General features: G+C 45.3%; 1 protein-coding gene across 1 annotated transcript in view; it reads left to right on the top strand.

The window, feature by feature from the left end:
• Positions 1 to 18,678, top strand: part of MDN1 (midasin AAA ATPase 1) — a 943,760-nt gene extending 925,082 nt beyond the window's left edge. The window contains exons 101-102 of the mRNA XM_033936734.1: positions 7,407 to 7,549; positions 17,442 to 18,678. Of these exons, the coding sequence (XP_033792625.1) occupies positions 7,407 to 7,549; positions 17,442 to 17,630 (332 nt within the window). The 3' untranslated portion in view covers positions 17,631 to 18,678. The remainder of the gene's footprint in view (positions 1 to 7,406; positions 7,550 to 17,441) is intronic.
• Positions 18,679 to 19,026: the final 348 nt, after the last annotated feature.

The following is a 19,026-nucleotide window of genomic DNA, read 5'->3' as shown; positions in this document are numbered from 1 at the left end:
AATTCCATGATGGCGGCCAGGGTCCTAAATTATGCGTTCACTTTTTCATCCTACCTGAGGCAGATGGTGAAGGCGTTACCCCGTTATCATGGGGTCATGCCGGATTCCCATAAGGGGGACTTTGGTACTTTTATGGACAACTTGTCACAGCTGCGTCTATACCTTTTTCATGCCATTTACGACGCATTTGAGTTGGCCTCCAGGGTCTCCGCCTTTGCGGTAGCAATGCGCCGTCTCGCATGGCTCCGGACAGTTGATATGGACCCGAACTTGCAGGAGCGCCTGGCTAATCTGCCATGTGTTGGGTCGGAATTGTTCGATGAGTCCCTGGAGGCGGCGACCAAACGCCTGTCCGAACATGAGCGCTCCATCGCCTCCTTGGTCCGTCCTAAACCCCAGGTACCGCCGCAGAAGCCGTTTAGACCTCCACCGCGGCGATACCCTCAAAAGTCTACGCCGGCATTCTCTAGGCCCCCGCCCCGGCGCCCCCAGCAGCAGGGCAGAGCGGGCCAGCAAAAACCTCAGGCGCAAGGGGCGTCTAAGCCGGCGCCGTCTTTTTGACGGGAAGAGCGGATGGGAGCGGGCCCCCTCCGCACTTTCGCTGGACCCCCTGCCCATCGGGGGCCGGCTGCGGGCCTTTCATTCGGCCTGGGCTATGATCACGTCAGACGCTTGGGTGCTCCGTCTCATCTCCGAGGGTTACTCGCTGAACTTCTCAGCCACGCCGCCGGAACAACCGCCAGGGGCCTCTCTTTGCAGTCGAGCCCAGCTTCCTCTTCTCCTCTCGGAGGCCAGGGCCTTGTTGAGCCTTCGGGCGGTGGAGCCGGTCCCCCCAAACCAACGGGGGCGGGGGTTTTACTCCCGTTACTTTTTGGTCCCAAAGAAGACCGGGGACATACGCCCCATTTTGGACCTCCAGAAGCTCAACAAGTTCCTGGTCCGAGAGAAGTTCCTTATGTTGTCGCTTCCGGTTCTCTACCCTCTGTTGGAGGAAGGGGATTGGATGTGCTCCCTGGACTTGAAGGAAGCGTATACTCATGTTCCAGTGCATCCCGCCTTCCGCAAGTTCTTACGGTTCCAGGTGGGGGAGTTGCACCTTCAGTATCGGGCCCTCCCTTTCGGGCTGGCGGCGTCGCCTCGAGTCTTCACGAAGTGTATGGTGGTAGTCGCGGCTGCCCTGAGATCTCAGGGGCTACAGGTCTTTCCCTACCTGGACGATTGGCTGATCAAGGCATCATCCAGGGAGGGGGTTATCTTAGCGACCCAACAGAATATCATCTTCCTTCAACGTCTGGGGTTCGAAGTGAACTTTCCCAAATCGCAGCTGTGCCCTGCTCAATCCCTTCAGTTTATCGGGGCCGTGCTGGACACGGTTCACCTTCGTGCGTTCCTCCCCCCTCCGAGGGCGGAGGTTCTACTTCGACTGTGCCGTCAGATTTCGCTGCAGCGCTCCGTCTCAGCGCACCGTCTGATGATTCTACTTGGCCACATGGCGTCGATGGTTCATGTCACACCGTTCGCCCGATTGCACCTGAGACTCCCTCAGTGGACCTTGGCCTCCCAGTGGCGTCAAGATCGGGACCCGCTTTCCTTTCCTGTGAAAGTGACTCCTTCCTTGAGAAGCTCGCTCCGTTGGTGGACCAACTCTTCCAATCTTTCCGGGGGTTTGCTCTTTCTCGTCCCTCCGCATAGCAAGGTCCTGACCACGGACTCTTCGGAGTACGCGTGGGGGGCTCATCTCGACGGTCTGCGGACTCAAGGTCTATGGTCAGCGGAGGACCGTCTTTGTCACATCAATGTGTTGGAGCTTCGGGCCATTTTTCTGGCCGCTCGAGCTTTTTGCCACCTGCTGCACGATCAGGTAGTCCTCGTGCGGACGGACAACCAGGTGGCAATGTACTATGTGAACAAGCAAGGGGGGACGGGCTCTTGGCCCCTGTGCCGGGAAGCCCTGCGCCTTTGGGAATGGGCGGTCTCCCAGAACATCTTCCTGCGGGCGGTTTACATTCAGGGAGAGAAGAATTGTCTGGCCGACAAACTCAGTCGTCTTCTCCAGCCGCACGAGTGGTCACTAAACTCCCGAGTGCTGCACGAGGTTTTCGACCGTTGGGGGACTCCTCAGGTGGATCTGTTTGCCTCCCCGGAGACTCACAAACTGCCCCTCTATTGTTCTCGGATGTACTCCCCGGACCGTCTAGAGGCCGATGCCTTTCTTCTCGATTGGGGAGGGAGGTTCCTTTATGCGTTTCCTCCTTTCCCTCTGATCTTGAGGACGCTGGTTCATCTCAAATCGTCCAGAGCCACTATGATTCTCATTGCGCCTCGTTGGCCTCGTCAGCACTGGTTCTCCCTGCTCCTTCAACTCAGTGTCAGGGAGCCTCTGCTTCTGCCTGTCTTTCCCTCTCTGCTGTCTCAGGGTCAGGGTTCGCTGTTGCATCCCAATCTTCAGTCCTTACATCTGACGGCTTGGTTCCTTTCCCCTTGACTTCGGTTTCTGTTTCGCAGTCTGTCAGGGAGGTTTTGGAAGCCTCGCACAAGGTCTCGACTCGGCTTTGTTATTCCCAGAAGTGGACCAGATTTTCATCCTGGTGTTCTTCGCATCATCTGGATCCGAGTTCGGCTCCGGTGTCTTCGGTTCTGGAATATTTGTTACATTTGTCCAAGTCTGGGCTGAAGACGACTTCTATTCGAGTCCATCTTAGTGCTGTTGCTGCTTTCCATCGGCATCTTGAGGGTGGGTCTCTCTCTCTTCATCCTCTGGTGACTCGTTTCATGCGGGGTCTGGTGAATGTTCATCCCCCTCTGAAACCCCCTCCTGTAGTTTGGGATCTCAATGTGGTTTTGGCTCAGCTGATGAAGCCTCCTTTTGAGCCTATTGACAAATCTCATCTTAAGTTTCTCACTTGGAAGGTGATTTTTCTGATTGCACTCACCTCAGCTAGGCGAGTTAGTGAGTTGAAGGCTTTGGTTGCGGACCCACCTTTTACGATGTTTCATCATGACAAGGTGGTTCTTCGCACCCATCCTAAATTTTTGCCGAAGGTTGTGTCTGATTTCCACCTCAATCAGTCCATTGTTCTTCCGGTGTTCTTTCCGAAGCCCCACTCGCATCCTGGCGAGGTGGCGCTCCACACGCTTGACTGTAAGAGGGCGTTGGCTTTTTATCTTCAACGTACTCAGTCTCATCGGAAGGTTCCTCAATTATTTTTGTCCTTTGACCCTAATCGGTTAGGACGTCCTGTTTCCAAGCGCACCTTGTCTAACTGGTTGGCGGCTTGTATTTCCTTTTGCTACGCTCAGGCTGGTCTCGCGCTGCATGGTCGGGTTACGGGACATAAAGTCCGAGCGATGGCAGCTTCTGTCGCTTTCCTCCGGTCTACTCCGGTGGAGGACATCTGCAAGGCTGCCACTTGGTCTTCGGTTCATACTTTCACCTCCCACTACTGTCTGGATACGTTGTCCAGAAGCGACGGCCGGTTTGGCCAGTCGGTTTTGCGTAATCTTTTTTCCTAAATTGCCATCCTCCCACCTGCCCTTTTTTGGTTGGCTTGGAGGTCACCCACATGTGAGAATATCATGCCTGCTTGTCCTGGGATAAAGCACAGTTACTTACCGTAACAGGTGTTATCCAGGGACAGCAGGCATATATTCTCACAACCCGCCCTCTTCCCCGGGAATGGCTTCTTTGCTGGCTATGGAACTGAGGACCACGAGGTGGGGATGCGCCCTCTAGTGGGCAAGAAGGCATGCACATGCATGGTGCAGCATAGCAAACTTGAAACTTCAATCAAGTATGCTTGAAAAGCTGTCCGCGCTGGGGCTCCGTAGATGATGTCACCCACATGTGAGAATATATGCCTGCTGTCCCTGGATAACACCTGTTACGGTAAGTAACTGTGCTTTCTCCACCGGTTAGAGGTTGTAAATTTAAAAGGCATCACCAACATCTTTTCGCATATCAAGCAGCATTATGGGGTAAAGACCTTGAACAATTACTCGTGCCTACTACCTATGTGGAATTCAGGAAATGCCTAAAAACACATCTATTCCTGAAACACTTAGGAAACCAACCTATACAATCTTAGTCCTCAACAAACAATCGCTAGAACTATCAATCATTAAGTCTGTACTTTGTTTATTCCATTCAATCTGAAACATTTCTAATCATTGTAAACTGCATAGAACTTCACGGTCCTGCGGTATATAAACTGTTGTTATTATTATTATTTTGAGTGTGTTTCCCCTCTCCTACCCCCTCTAGTCCAGCATCTGCCTTGTCTTCAAGTCTGTTTTCTCACCCCTCCTCAAGGTCCTTTGGAAGCCTCCTCTCACCCTCCCCCCCCCAATGTCCAGATCTAGCGTCCCGGAGCCTTACCTCCAAGATGCTTCCTGCACCCAGCAAGAGAGGTTATCTTCCACGCTGTGACCTCCACTAAGCTAATTACGGCAGCCAGCAGAGCAAACCTAGCAGGCTAACATTGGCCTCCGAAGCAGGTTGCCTCTGCCGTGGTCCAGCCCCTCCTCTGGCAGCCTGCTAAGTTCACTTTGCAGGCTTCCATAATTAGCTCAGCGGCTGTCACAGCTGGGTGTGGGAAGCAGCTTGGAGGTGAGGCCCTGCCCGTTGTGAGGGCACCAGCAGGATGCTGGATCTGGACACCGGGGGTGAGAGTGAGAGGAGGCTTCCAAAAGACCTTGAGACAGCTGGGCGTTCACCGATGCTAGAGAGAGCCGTATCGGGCGCGGGCATTTAAAAAGTATGACAGGGTGGGGTGGGGGTTTTTTTTTTTTATTATTCTTTATTCATTTTTACATCTTACAACAAGTGTATCAGAAAATATCATTTGAACCTATACAATAACACTTGATTAGCTTTCATATGCAACTTAAATTATAATATTTTAACCCACTCTCCCATCCCTACTATTTCATATAATATAAATAATATATATTTTCATATAATATAATCTTTCTAATAATCTAAAGTTCAAGTTCAAGTTTATTTGTTTTTAATGAATCGCCTATTTAAATTGCTAAGCGATGTACAACATAATAAAATATACAGATAAAATATTGGTGTTAACATACAAAATAACTTTTGTTATGGGTTAAAACTTACAAGAATTGTGTGGGTAAGTGGGGAGAAAGTTACAATGTTTAGATAGGAGAGAAAGAAAAACATAAAAGGAATGAACAAAAAAAGGGGGAGGTAATTTTAGCTACTTAAGTAAAAATCGTTAATTAGTATACTAGGAATCGTATGCATCTTTAAAAAGAAATGTTTTTAAGGTTCTTTTAAATAAGGTTAAATCTTTTAATTCTCTAATATATTGGGGTAAAAGATTCCACGATTGAGGGGCCATAACTGAAAACATGTTGTGCCGTCTAATTCCTATAACTTTCATTGAGGGAACAGAAAGAAGATTGTGAGAAATCGAGCGGAGAGATCGTGAAGTGCTGTATGGGATTAACCACCTGTTAATAAATTGTTAATAAATTTAAAAACTAAAAACAGTAATTTAAAAGTAATGCGGTGGCTTACCGGAAGCCAATGGGATTTAATCAACAAGGGGGTAACATGATCATATTTTTTTGCATTGTAGATCAGTTTCACGGCAGTATTTTGGATTAATTGCAGCCTTCTTTTTTCTTTTTGAGTAATGTTAAGAAGGAGAGAGTTACAATAATCTATTTTGGATATTATTAAGGAATGAATTAAAATATTAATAGATTTAGACTCTAGGAATTTGGCAAGTGAGCGAATTAAACGCAATTTATAAAAACATGATTTAACAATATTGCTAACATGGTCATGATAGGTAAGTTTATCATCAATTAAGACGCCTAAAATTTTTATAGTGGTGACCAATTCCAATTCGGTGTTATTGATGGAAATTGGAGAGCTTAATGCTGTATCTCTTTTCCAAGAAAAAAAGCATTGATTTTGTTTTATTGAGGTTTAATGCCAATTTATTTGTGTTGAGCCAATTTTTTATTATTACAAGTTTATTGTTGATAGCTGTAATGTCTTCTTTGTTTTCAGAATCTAATGGATGGATGAGTTGAATGTCGTCAGCGTATGCAAATGTTGTGAAACCTAGTGATTGTGCTATATTTAGAAGTAGGGAAAGGAATATATTGAAAAGAAGGGGAGACAGTATTGAACCTTGCGGAATACCATATTTAGAAAAGTAAATCTTGGACTTGCTATCATTGAAGCTGACGATAGATGAGCGATTCGATAAAAATGAAATGAACCATGTTAGAACTTGGTCTTTAATCCCAATTGAATCTAATCTAACATTTAATATCAGATCAGAAATTCCTCCCTCCCCTTCCCTCACTTTACAATTGTACCAATAAGGGAAAAATGATATTTACTCATCACAATATTCTATTAATGGACCCCAAACCTCCTGAAATTTATTGAAATTTCCTTTTTGCGTAGCTAGCGATCTTTACATCTTATATATATGACACAGAGAGTTCCACCAGAAACTGTAATTAAGTCTACTCCAATTTTTCCAATTAAACGTAATTTGTTGAATGGCTACTCATAGAAACATGAAACATAGAATATGACGGCAGAAAAGGGCCCTCGGCCCCCAACAAGTCTGCCCACTCAAATAACCCTGCCCCCTAAGCTCTTCTTTGAAGTGAACCCACGTGTTGATCCCATTTGTTCTTAAAGTCAGTCACGTTATTGGCCTCAACTACCTGAAGTGGAAGATCATTCCAACGGTCAACCACCCTTTCGGTGAAGAAGTACTTCCTAGTGTCACTATGGAATTTCCTGCCCCTGATTTTTAGCGGATGCCCTCTTGTCGCCGTAGGGCCCGTAAGGAAGAAGATGTCTTCTTCCACCTCAATACGGCCAGTAACGTATTTGAACGTCTCTATCATGTCGCCTCTCTCTCTCTGCGTTCCTCGAGAGAGTAAAGGTGCAACTTACCTAGTCGTTCTTCATAAGGGACATCCTTGAGCCCTGAGACCATCTTGGTGGCCAATCGCTGAACCAATTACATTTTTAGCACATCCTTCCGATAGTGTGGCCACCAAAAGTGTACACAGTGTTCCAGATGTGGTCTCACATCTGTACAGCGGCATTACCACCTCAGTTTTGGGTGGGAAAAAAGTGTCTTATGGAGCGAAAAATACGGTACACCAAATTGGTAACATTATTCAACATAGGTCTTAATTTTTTTAAAGAAAAAATATAATGCAATAAAGGATTTTTTTTGTATTAGAGAATAGGTTTGACATGTTGGGTGGTGATCTTGCTTTGTAGATAGTGTACTGTATTACTAAGGGTAAATGCAGAATTTTTCACAATACCCCTGGGCTGTTAAATCCTGGGATTTTCTTTGAAATGTCCTTGTTACAGTGCAAATAACTTAAATTTTTTGTAGGAACTGCTCAACTCTTGCTGATCGTGTCTGATGGACGAGGCCTTTTCCTGGAGGGGAAGGAACGAGTCACAGCAGCAGTTCAGGCAGCCCGAAATGCCAACATATTTGTCATCTTTGTGGTTCTGGATAATCCCAGCTCTAGGGTGAGTTATTGATGATCACTTGAGTATCACATTTTGTTATGATACCAGGAAGTCATCGTCCATATTGGCCCATGCCGTCAGCATCACTAAGAAACTGAAACTTGTAGAGAGCATTTTCTGTTTGATTCACTCATAAACTATCTGGTCTTACTGATGAAGTCGTCATAACCAGTGCACAGCTATTTGTGATGAGCTTAAACTTTATAGCCCCATCGGCAGGGAATTTATTGTCTTGGTTTTATTAGGTTTATGACTACAGATTGCAATACCATATACATGTATATTTGAAAATAAACTGAGATTTTTGGTCCAAAAATGAGGGTCTTGGTTTATATTCAAGTCTACCCAAATGGCCAATGCTTTCGTCCTCCCTTTGCAATGACCAGCGCTGCTCTCCTCCACTATATTTACCCCACCCCTGATGACTGGCGCTGCTCTCCTGCAATCCACTCAACTCCTCAGATGACCGTCACTACCCCACCCCCTGATGACTGCCGCTCCTATCCTTCACTCCTCGGCATTAATCCTTAACCATTCTGGCACTCAAAGAAGCTGACACCAAAACTCTGTTCTGGGCATAAGTAGGGCCTCGAGTCATCTGCGTATGCTCAAGGCTGCCAGCTCCAGCCCTCTCCAAAAATCCCAGAGAGGCACAATTCAGGGCCTATGTTTGCAGAGTTTTGGAGGGAGTCTTTTTTTTTCATATATAAATGTTTATTGAAAATTTTTGTTTGTCCAGGTGGTATACAATAACAGCAATACCACATAGAACAAATAGTATCAAATACAAGCATAATTTAGATAATACAGTAAGAAATCAATAAAACCAAGCCCCAAAGCAGAACCAGCCGATCTCCTCTGGTCTATCCCCCCATCCCATGCTCCCACCTAAGTACAAAGTCCCCAACCAATAACACTCCACAATCCCCCCCCCCCCTCCCCAGTCACCTAGCAGACAACAAAGCAACTAATACTAGGAGATCCCCTAAAGAGTGTCCAACAGTTCTTCCAACTTACTCCAAGAATGAAAGTAAATGATATAGGTGTGGCGCCTCTTAGCCACTGCTATCTCCATCCTCCCCATCGATAATAATCGGTTTACCCATGCAGTATGAGAGGGAGCCTCTTTATTTTTCCAGTGGTTGGCAATGAGGCATTTCGCAGCCGCCAAACCCCATCTAATAAACTTCGTTTGCCAAGTATGCTCCCTGTTATTATATAAGCCCAGAAGGCAACTCTGAGGGGACAGAATAACACATTCACCCAGACACTCAGATAGTGTGCCAATCACCGCTTTCCAGAAGGATTGAAGGATCCCGCTTTCCCACCAGATATGTAGTAAAGACCCCACACGTAAGCCACATCTCCAACATTGATCAGACACTCCAGGAAACTTTCTATGCAGACGTTCCGGGGTATAATACCACCGTGTGAGCACCTTATAGGCGTTTTCCTGAACCAAAGCACAGGAAGAAGCTTTATAAACCTCCCTGCAAACTACCTCCCAGTCTTTAGCAGACAACCGTGATTCTAGGTCCCTTTCCCATTGCTTTTGAAAAGAATAAATAGCAGGTGAACATCCCCTCCTATATTGATATAATACCGACAGTGATTTAGGAACCTTCTGCAATAACAACCACAGATTTTCCAGAGGCTCCTTATCAAGCTGCAATCCAGATCCCCAACCCTGGGCTAGCATGAAATGTCGGATTTGAAAATAGGCAAAATAGTCACCATCGGGTAAGTCATATTTCTGTTGGAGTGTTTGAAATGGAATGAGCCCAGTCGTCCCAACTAGATCTCGAAACACTCGTAGCCCCCTTTGAGACCAACTTTGAAAGACCCAATTATCTCGGCCTGCAGGAAACAGAGGTTCAGTCTGTATACTAGCCAGGGAGGAAACCAAAGCCCCACCACCCATCTGAGTTCGCGCTAGATTCCATAGTCGTGCCAAATGTTGCACAAAAGGGTTAGATATGCTCTGTATCCATAAGCGCTGCGACCCAGAAGACCACAATTTGTATTTCAAAGGCTCCATGCTACTATGGCGCTGTTCTAGCTGTACCCCACTTTTGTGCTCCCCCAATTCCCAATCAAGCACTAACTTCAGCTGTGCCGCTTGATAATACCACTACAGATTAGGCAACCCCCTGCCCCCCCACTTCCCGAGGAGCCCACAATAGGGATTGGGAGAGTCTTGGGGATTTACGATGCCAAATAAAAGTACGGATTTCCCTGCCCAGTCTCCGCAAATCCCCCAAAGGAACTGGTATAGGCAATGTCTGAAACAGGAATAGCAACCTAGGAAGTACATTCATTTTAATGATCGCTATCTTGCCCCACCATGACAACCACAGTCCATGCCAAAGCTGTAAGTCAGCTCGTATACGGCGATAAATAGGCAAATAGTTTTTCTCGTAAATTCTCTTAAGATCCGAAGGAATATGGATTCCCAGATATTTGATCCCATGTTCAGCCCATCTAAAGGGGAAAGTGTCCCGTAGTCTATCCACCTCCCTCTGTGTCAGTGTCAGATTCAAGATTTCTGTTTTTGCTAGATTTATTTTAAACCCAGAAACCTTCCCATAGGTGTCAAATAGCTGTAAGAGATGGGGTATAGAAAGCTCAGGTCTTCCCACATATAAAAGGATATCATCCGCAAACATCGCTATTCGATGCTCTACCCCTCCACTGACAATCCCAACCAGCGATATATGATGTCTAATGGCTAAAGCAAGGGGTTCAAGTGACACCGCAAACAATAATGGAGAGAGTGGGCATCCCTGCCGAGTTCCCCTAAAGATGGAAAAGAAATCAGTGTACGATTGATTAATCCGCAAACAAGCCCTCGGATCAACATACAGAGCCCGAACCCAATCTCCAAACGTGCCCCCCAGCCCCATCCGTTCCATCACGTCCCATAAAAACCCCCAAAGAACCCGATCGAATGCCTTCTCGGCATCGACCGAAATCAAAACCACCTTGTCTCGACCAGTACCCGCTTCCCAAAGTAAATTAAGGGTTCGTCTGATATTATCGCTCACCTGTCTCCGCTGTATAAACCCCGCTTGGTCTTGATGGATCAAGGACGGTAATTCCTTCCCCAGGCGTTGAGCTAGAACCTTAGCCAAAATTTTTGCATCTAAATTTAGCAATAGTAAAGGGTCGCAAATTTACCCACATAGTAAAGGGTCGCAGCCCGGCTTGGGCAATATAACCACCCCAGCCTCTCCCATTGTAGGCGGCAACCGACCACCAGTAGAAATTCCATTAGCTACTCTGACCAGGAGAGGCCCCAATTGTGTCGAGAACTGTTTGTAATATCGGCTAGTATACCCATCTAACCCTGGGGACTTGCTGTTCTTCAACCCCGCAATCACCCCTAGGATCTCGGAGAGTTGTATCTGTTCCCTTAAATACTCCTGATCCGACTCGGACAGCGCAGGTATCTGCAGCGAATCCAGAAAACCAGTTTGCGCTCCCTCATCCAAGGGCCCCGGGTGTCCATAGAGCCCAGAATAGAAAGCTTTGAACTCCCGCTGAATAGCAGAGTCCGTAACTTGTAATTCCCCCCCTACATCTCCCTTGATACGAGTAATAGTGGTCCGAGTTTGTTTAATACGAATATATCTGGCAAATTGTGCACTAGCTTTATTGCTATGTTCATAGAAGTTAAGTCGAAATCTCTCGCGCATTCGCTCTGTTTCCTCAACCTGAAGCTGATATAATTCGTCCCTGGCTCTGTGCAACTGAGTCAATGTCCGGGAGTCCCTCGTATTCTGGTGGTGTAATTCCAACTGGATTAGGCGGGTTCTCAATTGAAGAAAGGCTCGGGCTCTCTGTTTTTTAAATCTAGCCCCCCACTTAATAAATTCTCCCCGGACTACTGCTTTAAGAGCATCCCATAAAATAGCATCAGATACTTCCCCATTATCGTTCAATGTCAAATAATCCCTCATAGTATTTTCCACCGCGGAAACCACCTGGGGGGAACTCAGCAGGGATTCATTAAGTCTCCAATATGTACAACCCCCCGGATCTAACATGCCTGTACATGATAACCAAACCAGCGCGTGATCCGAGACATGCATCGGTTCTATCTCCGCCTCTCGCAGTCCCCCTGCTTGGTTCCTGTGAATCCATAACCCATCCAATCTAGTGTAAGTGTTTTGAGCATGGGAATAGAAAGTATAAGATCTTTGAGTACCGTGTAACAGACGCCAACCATCTACTAAGCCAAGCGATCCCATTAGAGCCCAAAATGCAGCAGCTGACTTCCGTAATGATCTACGCCCTCCCCCTGAATGGTCAACAGCAGGTTCTGGAGGGACGTTAAAGTCCCCTCCCAGATAGATCGCCCCTTTTACAAAAGTACTCAAAGCCACCCTTAAATTCCTGTAGTAAGCTTCCTGACCTGCATTAGGACCATAAATATTGATGACAGTCAGAGGGCGACCCTGAAGAACACCTTTTACCGCTAAACACCTACCCTCTCCATCCCTGTATACCTGTTCCACCTGCAGTCCCAGGCCCTTACGTGCCAATATAGCCAATCCCCCTGCCCTTTTAGTAGCCCCCTCTCCCTGATGGGTCCAGAGCATATCAAACTGTGGCCGTTGGAGCAAGGAAACATCCCGAGGCCTTAAGTGTGTCTCCTGCAGGAGACAAATGTCCCACTTCATACGATGAAGATCACGAAAGACTATGCTCCTTTTGCCCGGGCTATTAAGCCCATTTACGTTCCAGGAGCCAATGATCAATTCTGGATCCTTCCCTGGAGACCTCCCAGTACCTATATTCCGCTGTCTGCTAGACCCCTTACGAACATCCCCTCCCCTCCCCCCCTCCAATTAGCTGATTCTCCAAGTTTCGAATCAGCCATGATAAGAAATGAGTCATACTGAAAAGGCCCATAGAAAGCACCCTGCAATGCTTAATCTCGTCACTCACACTGCCATGCTCTCAATCATACAAAAGAAAAGAAAACCCACACTCAATAAGCACCCCATCCAAACCTGTACATACAAATGACCAACATGATCTGTAAAATAGAACCACTCAGAACAATTTAAACAGCTATTCCCTCAATCATCAACCCAACATGCTGTAGTCAGAGGATAGCAAAAAAAAAAAACACTGACAGAGTTCAACATAGGGGTCATAGCCCCAAACGATACAGTGGCAAGCAAAAAATAAAAACTAAAGTTCTTTCTGGAAATCCAGATCAGGTAGCTGAAGTAGAAGGTTGGCTAGCTGCAACATTGTTCTGAGAATCACCAGCTCTGATCTCCGATACTGGGCCAGACTGAGCTCGAGCAGAGGAATCCGGCGGCAGCCGACATCCGAGGTCTTTCAGTGCCAGCCATGCGTCTATTACATTATCCACCTTCCTGTGTGTCCCATTGATGGTAAAGTGCAAGCCAAAGGGGAAAAGCCACCTGTATCTGTAACCCTCAGCACACAATAGTTGGGTGACTTCCCGAAAAGATCTGCGTTTCTGGAGTGTTGCAAGGGCCAGATCTTGATAAACCCCCACTTTCAACCCCTGCCATACAAAATCAGGGTGACGCCGTGCAGCCTGTAAAACTTTTTCTTTCAATTGAAAATCACCTAAACAGGCTACAATATCGCGGTTGCCAGGCCCCCTCGTCTGACCCAGGGTTCTGTGTGCCCTCTGCAAGTCAATCACTGATGTTATTGTCTGACCTTCTTCAGCAAGTAGGGCTTTGCAAAAGTCAGACACCACTTCCCTGGCATCCTTATAGCGATCCAAATCAGGCACTCCCTTGAAACGTAAATTATTTCGCCTAGAGCGATTCTCCAGGTCCTGTCTCTTGAGATCATCCAATTGTGCCACTGCTGTGTCCATAGCAGCTGAGCGTTCCTCCGCCAACACTTCCACGTGGCCCAACCTCTCCTCAGCAACAAGAACTCTGCCGCTCAGATCTCTGACTTCCGCCCGAAGCTCTCCCAGCGCTGCCTTCACATCAGATCTCAGCCCCACCATTTCTGCCTTAAGATCTTGGAACAACGATTCAATTTTCCCTTCCATGTGGCAATCATTCGGTAAGGCGCTGGTCTGAGAAGACGCTATTTGTAAAGGCGCGATAGGCTCCGCCAACTTGGGAGGCGCCGTCGGGGAGCCGGGAACATGCGATCGAGTTTTCACACTCGTAGCGCTAGAAAAGTGAAATTTCTCCAACTTCTTTTTTTTTTAAAATTTTTATTTATAAAATTTTCATTCTTACAATAAATGAATAGCATAATATTTAATTTATAATAATTATAGTTGTATGTACAATATCATATCATATATATTGAATCCCTTTCCCCTGTTATTTGTTATTTCCCCAACTTCTTCCGACTCGCCATACAATCCGTGGTCTCTGGCTCCAAAAGATAGCGCTCACTTCACCCCAGTAAGCAAATATTGTACTTTCAACCGTGAGCCCCGACAGAGCTCCAAGTTTAAGCGGCCATATTCCGTGATGACGTCACTTCCTTCCCGTTTTGGAGGGAGTCTTAATGTATAGACTCGGTCAAGGGATTATCACTACAATGGCCAGACAAGGTAGGCTGCTCTTGCCCAGTCCTTAAGGGCTGCCAGCAGGTCAAGTTTTCAGAATATCACTAATAAACATGCATGAGAAATTTCCAATGAGGGTAATAGGCATGCAAATCACTGTCCTGAATATTCATTAAGAATATTCTAAAAATCTGAGCTGTTGGCAGCCCTTAAGAACTGTGAATGAAGGCTTACAGCATCAGGATCCTAACCCTATTTGCGATTGAGCTGGGGGTACAGTAGAACAGGAAGAGAATGCTTATTTGAGCTGTGCATTAAGGGTTATTTTTAGGTATTGGACTTTGATCCTCCAGTGTTGCAAACAACCCAGCTTTTAATGGCATACCAAAAATTATAGGCGTATACCGTATTTCGCTCCATAAGATGCGCCTGACCATAAGACGCACCCTAGATTCAGAGGAGGAAAACAAGAAAAAAACATTCTGAACCAAATTGTGTACTAATATATACCAGGCTCTGCACCTTGCCCCCCCCCCCCCCCACCACTCCCTGCACCAACCCACCACTCTTTGCCAGGCTTTGCACCTTGTCCCCCCTTCCTTGCCCTGTAACCTGCCCTCTCACCTCTGGTGGACTAGTGGTATGCTGAGACAGGAGGGATCCATCCCAGCCGACTAACAATTTTTTCCTCCCCCCCCCTGGTAACTTTTTAAAGTATAAACATTTTTATTGATGGTAAAACAAATCCAATAAATGACAACAAAGCCGGATAATAGCCAAAGCCACCAGAAAGCAACAATAACAATGTGGTGAAAGAACCATCATAATTTTATGTTATACAAAGAGCACTTCTATCCCCCCACCCTCCCAAAACCCATACACTCCAAATATGTGAAAACTCTATTAACCCTATCAGGGACCTGGACTCTTATGGTCCCCGAGTAAGAGCCACCCTTCACCCCCTCCCAAGGTTTAGAGAAAATGAACAAGAGAATATTTGACCCTAGGCAAATACGCCCCCCCAAAAAAAACTACAATTAAGATTCAGCAATCTGTGAGAAAACAAAGAAGATCAACAAAAAGTTATGTGTACTCCCAGTACCTTTTTTAAACTGATGGCACCCATACAAAAAGCAGCGCCAGCCCAAGCAGGCGTGCAGAAAGCTCACTGCTGCCGGTCAATACACCGCTGGACTACAAGGTGATAAGGGAATTCTCTTACTCCAGCTACCCGCAGCTATTTGCTCAATTTACAACCATGTTTTTTGAGCTTCTCTATTGCTGGGCTATCTAAGGGACATTTAAAAAGGTACGATGGGGTGGGGGGTGTTTGTTTTTTGTTTTTAAAGTATCTTCACTTCTTAAGACGCACCGACATTTCCACCCACTTTTGGGTGGAAAAAAGTGCATCTTATGGAGCGAAAAATACAGTACTTTCAGTCTGTTTCCAATCCATTAAAGTGGGATCCAAAGATTGTTTCCATGTAGCTGCTATCTTCCACTTAGCTGCCTCTAAGCACATTCGCTTAAGTCTAGTTTGCCATTTGAGACCCTGTGTGTCAAATCAAAGGGGAATAGTGACAGCAGTGACAAAGACAGGTGGTGCTCAAAGAGAAAGGAGATGGATGAATGGAAGGGAGAGAATGTTTGAGCTTGAGAGCAGAGAATAAAGTAGATGACAAGATGGCTGGAGAAGGATAGTCAGGACCTTTGGGGTGGAGAGGAAGGGGATAAGGGTGTAAGATTGGGGGAGTGAGTATGAGAAGCAGAAAGTGAATTGGCGCCATAAGGAGAGGAATAGAGAGAGAAACATAAAAAAGTATGGTAATAACAAAAGGGAGGCACCCTCAGGAGGAGCACAAAGTAGCTCACTAAGAAGCATGTGCCTCCTTGTTGACGTTCCTTCATCACGCACCACTCTGAGAGGGCTTTGTTTAAATATGTAGCAAGGTTTGTGAGGTCACCTGACTGCTTGAAACATACATTTAAATACTTGAAAGGTATTAATACAGAAACAAATCTTTTCCAGAGAAAGGAAAATGGTAAAACTAGAGGGCATGAATTGAGGTTGCGAGGTGGCAGACTTAGGAGTAACATTAGGAAATCCTTTTTAATGTAGAGGGTGGTGGATGCCTGGAATGCTCTCCTGAGGGAGGTGGTGGAGATAAAAATGGTGACGTAATTCAAAAAAGCATGGGATGAACAGAGAGGATCTCTAATTCGAAAATGAATGGTATAAAACAAACTAAGGCCGGTACTAGGCATCCCGTGTATGGTGACTTGGTTTAGGATGATCTGGTGGGAAGGATGGTTAGGATAGGTTGGAGTGGGCTTCAATGGCAGCTGTTGTGAATTAGTGAAACACTTTTGCACTTCTATTTAAATTTTTTTTACACAATATGAAACAACTTTATAAACAACTCCAAAAGGGAGCAATGATAGACATTTGAAACATTAATCAGGGTTTTACTCTGGTCGTGTTCATTACACCATCTCATGGTTATGAGCTCCTTCAGGCAGTTTATAAAGTGGTTTTAAGTTTATAGTGCTCCTATTTGTTGCTTTTGATGATTGTAATAAACCTAAGCAATTTTAGTATGGCAGTAACTGTTTAGCAGTTCACTACAAGCTTGAATTCTGGTCGGGAATAGGAGCCCATTTCTACTCTCATAGGATAACGTTTTTATCATTGAGGATCTTGTGAGGACTCGTGCTGATATCGTGCCATTCTTCATTTTAACATTTTATGGCATCTTGATATAGGGACACTGGATCATCAGCTGTTCCATTGTTCTTTGATACTCAACTTTTGGAAGTCGATATGGGGACAGATTAATGCCATTATACTTGAGTCATCAATTCCATTGACATATGAAGTAGTCATATGTGGGATGATATTACATCTGAAGCCCTCATTGGACAGATATAAAGGTCGGCTTTTCCTTATTATGACCGGGATAGCCAGGCAAATGGTTACTCATAATTGGAAGAACTGGGATCACCTTAACTTTACTTTTTGGTGGGCAAATTTTTGCTTAAGTTATAGGTATGAGAAGATGAATGCGGATATGCTGGGGCATACTAAGAAATTCAAGTGGATTCATTATAGTTGTTTTTTCCTTTATTTCTGTTGGTATAATGCACACCCACCCAGGGGAGGGAGGACGGGAGGGGGTATTTCTTTGTATGGTTCTATTCCCTTATGAAAATGTTGGGGGGGGGGTTAATGTTATATGGATTCTGATTGATTATAAGTGCATATATGATTATTATTTGTATAGATATTGTATTGCATTTTTGTTAGCTTTGGAAACTCAATAAAGATTAAAAAAAACAAAAAACATTTTATTTGACATTCATTTGCAGGATTCCATCTTTGATATCAAAGTGCCCATATTTGGAGGATCGGGAGAAATGCAGGAGATCAGAGCATACATGGATGAATTCCCCTTCCCATTCTACATTATTTTGCGAGATGTGAACGCCCTCCCCGAGACGCTCAGTGATGCCCTCAGACAGTGGTTCGAGCTGGTGACTGCATCAGATCATCAGTAGAGCCTCTAAAAATGACTTCCTGCCAGCCAAGGATGAGGCTCAGACTATGATGTCATTGTTGCTCATGATAGAGGTGAAAGTGTTTGTGATGATGGGGGGGAGGGAAGGCAGCCTCGTTGATGCTGAACTGCATTCTGATGTTCCGACGGTGGTCAAGCAGATTACTGGATCATCAGCTCTTTTCTAAATTAACACTATGCAACGGTTAAACAAACAAGCCCTCTTTTCACTTTATTTCGTCACACCTCTTTTCTTCAGCAGGTGCACTATGACTGTCACTGCTGTAGTAATGTACCTTTTTGGGATAAAGAGGTTTTTCACAGTGTGAATGTTACATAAGGTAATGAAATGTTTTGGTATCTAGTAAAAAAGCTTTTCAAGGTAGGTCTTAGCAACCGCTGTGAAGTGTGGGGGTTGTTTTTTTGTTTGTTTTATAAATCAAATGAGGGAAAGGTGCAGTATTCACAACCCTTGAGACAGGAAGATCAAGCCATTGCATGACAGCAGCATCTACTGGCTGGATAAGTGTACCATTGAGCTGTGCTCCCGAAGAAACCACAATTTGTGCCTGAGAGCTAGAGAACCCCACTCGGCAGTGACACTGCTGAGCAGGAAGGAGTTAAAGGGAAGAACAGCCCCTAGAAACAAAACATAAAGGCTCATGGCACCGGACACTCGGTGGGATCTAATTCTCACAGAGCTGGAAGTCTAGAAACGAAAGAAGTTAAGTTCTGTTCATACACCAACCAAATAATGAAAGTCCTTGAATACTTGAAACTTAAGTTATTGGCCGCCGTCTCCTTAATAATGAGGAGATCACAGCTGCCTATGGTGAATGAGTGAAAGACTTTTCTGTGATACAGTGTACCATAAAATGTTACCGTTTAAAAATTGTTACACTGTGAAGGTTTTTTTCCTCCCCCCCCCCCTTTATGCAAGATGGACTTTAGGGATATGGAGGGGCCAGAGTTTGAGGTTTCTCCTGTTTTGTGCCTATTCTCTACAGTAAAATCCCTTAATAAAAGCTGCTATGTTTCTTTAGCATGTACATGCCTTTTCCGTCTCTTTCATTTTGAGTCTTCATTGCACTTATTGATCCAGCCTGCATTGCTTGGGATGTTAACAGTGAAGTGCTGCAGGTAGTGCTACAGATTAAATGAAAACCAACCCAATTTTCAGTGAGAGATGGTCTAATTGCAAACAAGGTAAATTATACTTGAATAAAAGGCACGAAAGAATACAATAACTCTGTTAGTGAGTAGAACAAGTGTAGCTACTTTTTTCAGCATCAATAAGTTAGCTATTGATCATTTGAATACAAGAAAAGAAAAGTTGACCTGGTGTGACTATGGCATTTTTCCCTTTCTATTCTTGCTTAGCTATGTACCTGTTAAAT

The sequence above is a fragment of the Geotrypetes seraphini genome, chromosome 3 (genome assembly GCF_902459505.1).
Source record: "Geotrypetes seraphini chromosome 3, aGeoSer1.1, whole genome shotgun sequence".
Lineage (NCBI taxonomy): Eukaryota > Metazoa > Chordata > Amphibia > Gymnophiona > Dermophiidae > Geotrypetes > Geotrypetes seraphini.
This window is presented reverse-complemented; position numbering and strand designations above follow the sequence as displayed.